The sequence below is a fragment of the Sardina pilchardus genome, chromosome 7, assembly GCF_963854185.1.
Source record: "Sardina pilchardus chromosome 7, fSarPil1.1, whole genome shotgun sequence".
NCBI lineage: Eukaryota > Metazoa > Chordata > Actinopteri > Clupeiformes > Clupeidae > Sardina > Sardina pilchardus.
In genome coordinates this window covers 27,581,932-27,591,931 of record NC_085000.1, presented here as the reverse complement: position 1 = coordinate 27,591,931, position 10,000 = coordinate 27,581,932, and the positions used below count along the sequence as shown (strand labels likewise).

The following is a 10,000-nucleotide window of genomic DNA, read 5'->3' as shown; positions in this document are numbered from 1 at the left end:
TGAATGGTCATAAACTATGCGAATGAGCTGAACAGAACCTTGCTTCATTCTTGGACGTTCATCATCACAAAATGTATACTCAGCATCTGTGATGAGATGAAAGTCAGTTGTGCTTGTATTCCAGTCACTAATGCTGGTTCTCCAACAATGCTATGTGGATCTCTTAATACGGTCATTAGAAAGAGTAAGCTACCTTCTTGTTTTTATATTTTAGATGAACCAACAATGAAATTTAGGGTAATTGCACCAACACAGTATATCATTTTGTTACTTTGAACTAAAGGTAGCAAAATCTCCCTCGAGAGAGCCTCCTTTGTTAGCAAGTACCTACAGTATTAATGACATGGTTGACTAATCAGATATACTGTGTTTGTCAACTTGTTCTGTTTAACACAGATTTTAGTTAGTCAATTTAATTAGATGTTGCAGGCTTCAGGTCAATAAGTCAACAACCTTCCACTAGAATCACAGGTTATACCTTTAATTGCTGTCTACACGGGAGCTAAGGAATACCGCTTGTGCTTGTGCTGGAGCCGGAAAGACCCAGAAATTCTCCTCACAGCTCCAACCGGGTTAACTGCTCAGCACTCCACATGGCTGCGCAGGCCTTCCTTTCTGAGGACGACTCGGGAGCCATTCCGTTTCATGGATGAGTTGACGTGTTTCATTTTGTGTTTTTAATGGAATCGCGCCGCGGCGCTTCTACTCCGCGGCTCCTCCGGACCGCCTCGTTTTTCACCCTGCTGTCGGCCGCACGGCAAATTGTTATAAATAAGTTTAGATAACTGATGACTGAAGCCACGATCTATTATCGTCTATTGGATTTGGAGGTCAGATAATCTTGTTTAACCTGATCAATATCATCCTCAAAGACCTTTACGGGGGGGAGGCTGGCAGCCGTCCACTCTCCTGTCTCCCCCGCGCTTTCTGTCTCCCCCGCGCTTTCTGTCTCCCCGCGCTTTCTGTCTCTGGGTTTCGCCCAACCTTTAAGCCTCCTGGAGACTCCTCTAGAGCCTTCTAGAACCATCAGCAGACTAACGCTACTCTTAACAGATCAAGAGCAAGAAGAACACTCCCGTGATCTGCCCTTAGCATAATGTCCGTCATAGTTACTAGGGGAGTAGTGTAAGAGCCAGCTAAGTTTGGAGTTGGCGGGTTATGTTCGTATACAGCCCAACCGCTTGTCATCTGCAGAACATGCAGACTCACACATATGTCTGGAAGCAGCTCTTGATATTAAAGGATTAATCGGCGTAGTCAGTTGTTCCAGAAAAAATAACTGATATTTTCACAAATATGATGGTTAAAACACAAAGCATAATGTGTGTGGTGGACAATTCATATTTCTATGAAAGTGCAGCCATGCATGTGTGTGGTCTATGTCCTTCTGGGGGAAAATATTATCTTGGGTCATTGTCATTCCTCACCTACCACCCTCCCTCACTACATGCAGTACTTGTTCCTTTAACAGCGTATGTGTGTGTGTGCGTGTGCTTGCACATGTATGTAGGTGTGTGGTTGTGTGTGTCTGCGTGCACATGTGTGTTGTGTGCCTCTTTGGATATATGTGTGTGCATGTGGTGTGTCTATATATGTGGTTGTGTGTGTCTGCGTGCACAAATCTGTTGCGTGTCTGTGTGTGTGTGTGTGTGTGTGTGTGTGTGTGTGTGTGTGTGTGTGTGCGCACATGTGCGTTGTGTGTCTGCGTATGTGTGTGTGGGGCTATATATTTCATGGGCTCTTGCTTGTCATGGTTGCTTTTGGCAGACTGCCTGGGAGAAGCAGACGCGAGAGGAAGGCACCCCCCTCACCAAGTACTACATCCAGTGGAAGAAGCTCCGCGAGAAGGAGGTCCAGATGGAGATCTCCGGCAAGGAGAGGGTAATGACCAGCCGTGGGACGCCACCCGCCGCACATAAAGCATCCGCAGCAGCGAGCGCCGGGCCGGACACCACCGGCAGTGTTTATCGCTCATCAGACAGGCCCCAGATCAGTGGGTGTGCTCCTCCTGAGGCACCTGGGGCTGGCTGAGGGGAAAATCATTAGCAGTCCTGAATGAAATGAAAACAACACGGCTAGTTGAGACATAGCTGTGTATTGGCAGCAATTTGTTGAGTTATTGCCGGTATTACCACGCCATGATTCAGGGATTAGAATTCAATGCATTGAAATGCTTGAAGATGATATATTGCAATTGTTTAGGTCTAATTTCAGGAAAGCGGTCATAGTATAACTGTAACTGACATACCACCATTGGCAAAAGAAATTGCAGTCAGAACAGTGGGATCTGCACTTGCATTTATCGTAGTTACTTTTTATGCAGTCTGAGCCGTTGAGTTAATATTTGCCTTTACCTAATGGATTTGGAGGAATTGAGAACCAATGCAGTATTCAGGAAACATAATGTCAGGATACTGTGTATCAATATTTTCCTCGCATTCCTACTACCCTGCCATTTTTGGCCTGTTGGTGGTAATTGAATTGAGATCAATTGAGATTGAGGCCTGAATTTTGAATCTCTAGTTTTACAGCATGTTAGTGAGGAATATATATATATATTGGAATATATGAGGCGCGGATTTGCAGATTTCTGACATTTATGGACATTTAGTGCAAGAGAAATCCGGAACATGGAGCCTTTTCTCGGCGTCTTGGTGCTGCTCAGTGCTGGTGGTGGTGGTGGTGAGTGAGTGGAGGGAGCGAGGCCGGGGAGGGTGTGCTCAGAACAACACGACCCACAGCGCCGGTTTCTGGGAAGCGGCAGCTTGGCAGAGTGGGCGGCTCAGGAAGAGCATTATAAAAACGGGCCGCCGGTCTCGCCGCCCAGACTTTGATGTGCCGCGCTCCCCCACCTCCGTACACCCCCCCCTCCAACCTCACCCACCACCCCCAGGCAAAGATCTGATTACTGGCCGCCAGCCTCCACCGCCCCCCCTTCCTCCACTCCGCTCCGCTCCTCTCCTCCCCTCCCCCCGCTTTTCTGCACAGGGGAGCGGCTCCAGAGGCCAGGCTGCCGCCGGCGCTATCGGAGCAGGCTGGCCCCGCAGACCACCGCACACACACACTCGCACACACACACGCACACACACGCACACACACACACACAGAGAGGCAGAAAGTCATCCGACCGGTTACTAGCACCATCGATGCACTGCAGACAGGCAGGGCCAGTGATTGGGAGAAGCCCTGGTCGATCCGAAGCACCACACACACACACACACACACACACACACACACACACACCACACCACACACACACACACACACACACACACACACACACACACACACACACACACACACACACACACACACACACACACACACTTACGCATACACATACACATATATATACATGCACACACACACACACACACACACACACACACACACACACACACACACACACACACACACACTACAAATCAAAGGTGCCCAGTGGTCCTGCTGATGCGTGAGGCTCCGAGGAGTTTTGCCCAGGACAGGAAGCCGAGGGGTCATATCTGTCCGAGATTATGAGTTTAATGAGCCCGAGTGTGAGCCGTCAGGATCAGGAGGTCTGACTGACCACAGAACCGGACAGCTGAGTAGCTTGTGTGATCCCGTGGAGCGTGCTCTTATGTACGTCTTTAAAGGGAAGCTGTTAAAGCTCAATACTATAAAAGTCTGTACTTAGAAAGGCATCAAGTTGAAGGATGGCCTTTGTGAAGGTTAACAGAGGGGCTAATTGACAGATATGCTCTTTGTGGCTATTTAGAAGACCCTTAGTATTCAAACTTTTTCTGCTTCTTGAGCCTTCGCCTCGATGTAACTAAAGCTGTGTGCTCTGCATTAGGATGGTAAGGCTCGCATGGCGTGAGGTGAGGGAATGTGTTATGTGACTGTGCTACTACGAGCACTGTTTTAGAGATAACCCCGGCTATTTATGCGAGCGCGCAAGCGAGCATAACCGCTGATCCTGCGGTTCGTTAGCGGCGAGAAGCCGAGGTGCTAATTGCCTCCAGCGGGACTTCCGCGGCGCGCTCGCACTAATGTCTTTACGAATGCAGGTACTGTTCTCCGCACCACCGTGGCGTCACAGGCCGCGTTCATTCCCCTCAGCTGTGGCCTATATGTGAACAGCATTACTCATCGTCCCCTTAACACGTGTACAGGTTGGTTAGGGGGAAAAAAAACCTACTGATGTGGCCTGATGTGGACTGGGTGGTGTGTGTCATGCTTGCCTTATTTAATATATTTATTTATTTATATATTAACTGGTTTATTTATTTTTTGCTCATCCTCAGATGATGGACCTGAACCTGCCTGAGATCAACCGCAAGCTGATCAAGGAGAAGAAGAAGGACAAGAAGGAGTTCAAGGGCCTGTTCGAGTCGGACAGCGACGACGACGGGGCCGAGCCCGTGCTCAAAATCAAAGGTAGACCTCACCTTTACCTGTCCCTGTCGGATAGGACAGGTGTTACATCTGCTATATTGATTCACTTCTTCTCTTTCCATATGGAGCACTATCTTAACATTGTTCATTGAAGTCATTGCTTTCCTTCTGCTATGTATTGGATGTTTATCTAATGTAAACGGTTACACACACAGCCTCCCTACGCAATAACACGACTGTGTGTGTGTGTGTGTGTGTGTGTGTGTGTGTGTGTGTGTGTTACAAGCGTGCTCAGCCGAGCCTCCTGTGTGTGTGTGCTCACTCATTGGTGATTAGTCGTGCGTAGCTTTTCCGAAGGCCCACCCATTGCGCTGCATGTAAATCTCGTCTGCGCTGAAAACCTCTGTAGGTGGATTGGAAAATGAGTGTGTGTGGGGGATGGGGGGTTCGTGTTGACCTCCCTGCAATGCCTTCTCCGGTCACTGGGAGGCTGTGTTCCATTGCAGTGTGTGCTTGTCTGTTGGGACCCTCTGACTCTGGAACTGGAACTGAACTAATGTGTTTTTGTTTGGGTCACATCACCTAGTACCCAGCAGTGCGTCGCTCCAACATTATCACAGCGTTGGCTTTGTGTACGTTTTTGGTGCGTGCAGCGACATGGGAAAATCCCTTCTAATGTATTTGCATCCATTTCTGATGCCCCGTTATTTTTTTGTAAACCATGACTAACCAGGCCTTCCACCCTGGCGTCAGTGCTCCAAAGCTAACAGGAAGGGGCGAAAGGTCTAGCACGCTAATGTGAGGTATTAGCTCCGCGCAGCCAGTCCCCCCCCCCAGCCACACAAAATGATTATTTCGGTTAGTGGGTGACCTCTTGCTCTCGTGCTCTCTTTCTCTCTCTCTCTCTCTCTTTCTCTTTCTTTCTCTATCTCTCTCTCTCTCTCTGTAGCTTCCTCTTGAAAACGGTGTGGATGTGAGCTCGCAAGCTTCTTTTTTTGTGTGTGTGAACGAGAGCGTATCAATGTAGGGTTCAGTAAGCCTGTGTGTGTTTATGTGTGAGAGAAGGAAAATGTACCAATGCAGGGTTCAGTGAGCGTGTGTGTGTGTGTGTGTGTGTGTGTGTGTGTGTGTGAATAGGGCTCTGTGGAGGGTTGCTCAGCTGCCATGGCTGCTGCCCCCGCCCTTAACCCCACCATATCAGGACTTCCGTCCGTGGGTCGCCTCCAGGCCAGTGGCGCGAGCCAAGTCCTCCGGCCGGCCTGTCTGTGGTCTGAGGGGGAACACAACGAGAGAGGGAAAAAGGGAGGGGTTAAAAAAAAAAAGGAGAGGGGGAAGAAATGGTGGCGGCCCAGAGGGAGGGAGGGAGGGAGGGAGGGAAGGAGGGAAGGAAAGAGGGAGGGAGGGAGGGAAAGCGCGAGCGAGGGAGGGAGGGAGGGGACTTTTCGGCGCATCTGGTCCTCATTGCGCTGGAGTCCCCGCGAACCGGTGGCGCGAGCGAGAGAGCGAGCGGTCGGCCGGGCCGGGAGACGCTCTCACAGGAAGAGCTCTCCTCCTGGCAGGCTTGGATCCCGGCGGGGGAGCCTAACTGGAACCAGCCCGCTGGAAACATGTCAGCGGCCGGCCGGCTGCTCCCTCCGCTCCCCCCTCCTCCTCTCCTCCTCTCCTCCCCACCCCGCTCCCTTCTCCTCTGCCGCTTAACTGCCTCCCCACACGGCCAACACCCCCCGAGCCTCCTCTCTCTCTCTCTCGCTCTCTCCTTCGCTCTCACCTCCCACTGAGAGCCAAGCCCCAGACACACACTCTCACATACACACTCGGTTGTACTGATAATATCCATATAAAAAGGTGAAAATACACACATTTGCAGTAAACTAGTACACTGAATCTCTCACAACACAGACTTTCATAAAAATAGTGCCTATGTGTACCCTATGCCCACATACCAACCTACCAACCTACCAACCTCCCTACACACACGCATTAGCCCAGATACCTCATGCAAAACTCTGCATTTGAAACCTTATTTCGATGCACTGGTGGTGGGAAAAAAGTTGAGGTTGGAAGGGTGGTAGAAATATGTTCATTCCGACAGAGACACACACACATACACACATACACACACACACACACACTTCATCGCACGCTCACACTCGCTTGCGGCCGGCGTGTAAAACCCAGAAACCCCCTCAAACAATCCCCCTCGCGCGCTCGAGCGCAGGGTTTCCAGGCAAACAACGGCCTCTACCCATCACTGTCCAAACCCCCGTCTGGACGAGAGGCAAAGATCACGGATAGGAAGAGATTGAAGAGAGAGAGAGAGAAAGAAAGAAAGAAAGCGAGAGATGAGGAGGGAGGGAGCGCGAGCGAGCGAGCGAGTGAGTCGGCTGTTCTAGGAAGTGGTCCAGGAAGGTTTCTGAAAACAATTAAAGGCTCTTGGGCGCTCCCGGAGAGGAGAGGGGGGCCTGGCGGCGCTCTGCTGGCCTGAGAGCTCTCGCTCGGCTCGGCTCGGCTCGCCTCTGCTGGGCTCCGCTGGGCTCCGCTGGGCTCCGCTCTGCTCTGCTCTGCTCTGCTCTCCCAGCGCGGGTGGCGGAGGCATAATTAGGAGCTTGTGTGGCGTCGAGCGGACAAACCCAGGGAGGGAGGAAGGAGGCGGAGGAGGAGGGAGGGAGGGGGGGGGGGGGGGAGATGGGAGCCGGAGGAGCGTGCGGTGAGACAGAGGTGTAGGGTGGGGGTTGGGAATTGGCCGCGTAGTGCGCGAGGGTCACACAAACAAACATGTGCGCACACGCACTCACCCCATTTCTCTCGCGCGCGCTCTCACACGAACACGCAAACGTGCCCACAGACACACACACACATACATAACTACACACAGACACACACATACACTACACACTCACACACACACCAAGCTTCAGCTAAAGGCAAAAGAAGCCAGATGCGTTCCTATTCCCAGCTTCTTCCTCTGCTGCGTTGTGTACAAAGGGGAGAGTTTCCACAACACGCTGCCTGATCCCCCTGCCTTTCTGTCTGCCTATGTCTCTCTCTGTCCATCCATCTCTGTCTTTCTCTCTCTCTCTCTCTCTCTCTCTCTCTCTCTCTCTCTCTCTGTCTCTCGGTGTCTGTCTGTCTGTCTCTGGTTGTCTGCTGGAATACCCAGCTACGTGCCTCAGTTTCTGTGTTAATTGAGGCCATCCCTCACTCTGGTACAGCCAGCCAGTTTCTCCCCCCCCCCCCTTCCCATGGCGTGAGTCATGAGTTTCACGAGGTGGTTAGTGCGCCGTCAGGCCCACTTGTGAGCTTCGCTGGAGCAATGATGGGACCATCAGTTAGTCATCTCACCCCCCCCCCCCCCCCCCCCCACACACACACACACACACACACACTCACCCACCCCCTGTGTTTCCATAGCGGGGTCATCGGTTGTGAACTCTGGGTTTTATACGTTTTATATAGAGCAGAGTCCTGGTCGATCCTCGCTATATGGCGGTGTAAACGTTGTGGCTCCGGTAGGTGTGTCCTTTAAATAGCTCATGTGGTTTGGCTGTGTGTGTGTGTGTGTGTGTGTGTGTGTGTGTGTGTGTGTGTGTGTGTGTGTGTGTGTGTGTGTGTGTGTGTGTGTGTGTGTGTGTGTGTGTGTGTGTGTGTGTGTGTGTGTGTGTGTGTGTGTGTGTGTGTGTGTGTGTGTGTGTGTGTGTGTGTGTGTGTGTGTGTGTGTGTGTGTGTGTGTGCGCGCGCGTGTGCTGCTGTTCGGGCCCCATACAGCACGGGGGGGGTTAGGCAGTAATCTGCCTCTTTGTTTAGACCAGTGGGTCAATACCGCCTGTGCCACCTACTGCAAAAGCGCCGGCTTTAGGAAGCTGTGTAGGTGTGTGTGTTTATTTGTTTGTTTGTTTGTGTGTGAGTCATCCTAGGTCTTTTTTTTTGTTTTCTGTCTGTGCTTCTTTGAATCAGTGAACACTTAAGACCGTGTATGTGTGTGTGGGCGGAGACGAGGGTGTGTGTGTGTGTGTGTGTGTGTGTGTGTGTGTGTGTGTGTGTGTGTGTGTGTGTGTGTGTGTGTGTGTGTGTGTGTGTGTGTGTGTGTGTGTGTGTGTGTGTGTGTGTGTGTGTGTGTGTGTGGGGGGGGGGGATTGCACATGTCCTTGTGCTTGTTTCTGCATGCCTCTGTTGCTTTCTCAACATCAACACATGCATATCATATATGTGCCAGTGCATTTGTTTAGATTTTTTCCATATCAGTTTGGGTGTGAGTGTGTGTGTCTGTTTGTTTTTGTTGTTGTTGTGCATGTGTGCCTGTAATTCCTGTTCATATACCTATGTGTATTACATTTGTATGTGTGTGTGTGTGTGTTTGCGTGCTCCCTTGTGTATATTTTTTCCTTTGTGTGTGTGTGTGTGTGTGTGTGTGTGTGTGTGTGTGTTTGGACCGCGCCGCCCGCCCTGGCCCCCGTCTCCCAGCGCTACTCTGCGCCGCGCCTCCCTCAGCCTCTGTGCGGCGGCGGCGGCGGCGGTGGTGGCGGCGGCGCGGTAATTAGACGGGCGCGAGCGAGCGCACGGCAGAGGAAGTGTCCGCGCCGCTCACCTCCCAGGCAGCGTCTAATCAAATCCCACTTCAAAGCGCCGGGATTTCTTTTCCCCGGCCCACTCCCTCACCGCCGCTCCGACACCACCCCTCCCTCCTTCCCCAACCCCCCCACCCCCGCCCCCCCTCGTCTCTCTTCTTCCCTGGGCAGAGCGAGGAGCGTGGTGCAGCACGCTGGAGAAGCCTCCGGATTAGCTGACACGCATTTGTAGCTGTCAGAAGTGTGGAGGAGGTGGTGGTGGAGGAGGAGGTGGAGATTCTACTGCTGCTGCTGCTGCTGCTGCTGCTATCGCCATCCCTCCCCTGGCTTCAGCCGGCTCCAGCTGATTTATTTACGCCCCGTGTGCCGCAGGTTGCATGCCCACTAGCATGCTGATGGATCATGAAGGCAGTACAGTAGATTCAGATTTTTATTTTAGTTTTTATTTTCTTGGGTTGCTGATGACGTTTTCTTCCCCTGTGTGTGTGTGCGCACATCTACTGTATGTGCGTCAGATCCTTATTCTGTTTCGATTCTACAGGAATGGTTTGATGTTGAATGCTCTTTAGTTTAAGGGCCTTGTTTTATTTTGATTATTTTTTTGGAAAGCTGAGGTGTGGCTAGGAAACGGTATGAAAGTAACGCACAGGAGGAGATCTCCTGAGCCACAGAGCAGCTCTTGTTTACTTAGTATCAGTATCAGTTCCTCACCTTCCCCCCTCACGTCGTACTGCCTCCCCTTCACTACTGCGTCAACACGAGCCTTCTGGATCTAGTGCTGGACAACGTGGAGTTCTTCTGTAGAACGTTCTTGTGCGAAACCCCCAAAAAAACGTTTCTCAGTTTCCTCGATGTTCTCTTGTTACAGAGAAAGCTGGGGAGGAAGATTCAGATCTCGAGGCCGAGCTGGAGGACCTGTCGGACATGAGCGGCGATGACGATGACGACGAGTATGCCGGAGAGGAAGACTCGGAGGATGACGACGATGACAAACCTTCAGGTCAGTGTTGTCCATCACCCCTTTCAGTCGTAATGTGTTTATCGGGTCACTTTGGCTG

At 51.5% G+C, this 10,000-nt stretch overlaps 1 protein-coding gene across 1 annotated transcript in view; it reads left to right on the top strand.

The window, feature by feature from the left end:
* The window catches only part of noc2l (NOC2-like nucleolar associated transcriptional repressor), a 31,485-nt gene that overhangs the window by 21,197 nt on the left and 288 nt on the right, over positions 1–10,000 (top strand). Inside the window, exons 16-18 of the mRNA XM_062542038.1 lie at positions 1,768–1,881; positions 4,287–4,419; positions 9,811–9,971. Of these exons, the coding sequence (XP_062398022.1) occupies positions 1,768–1,881; positions 4,287–4,419; positions 9,811–9,971 (408 nt within the window). The remainder of the gene's footprint in view (positions 1–1,767; positions 1,882–4,286; positions 4,420–9,810; positions 9,972–10,000) is intronic.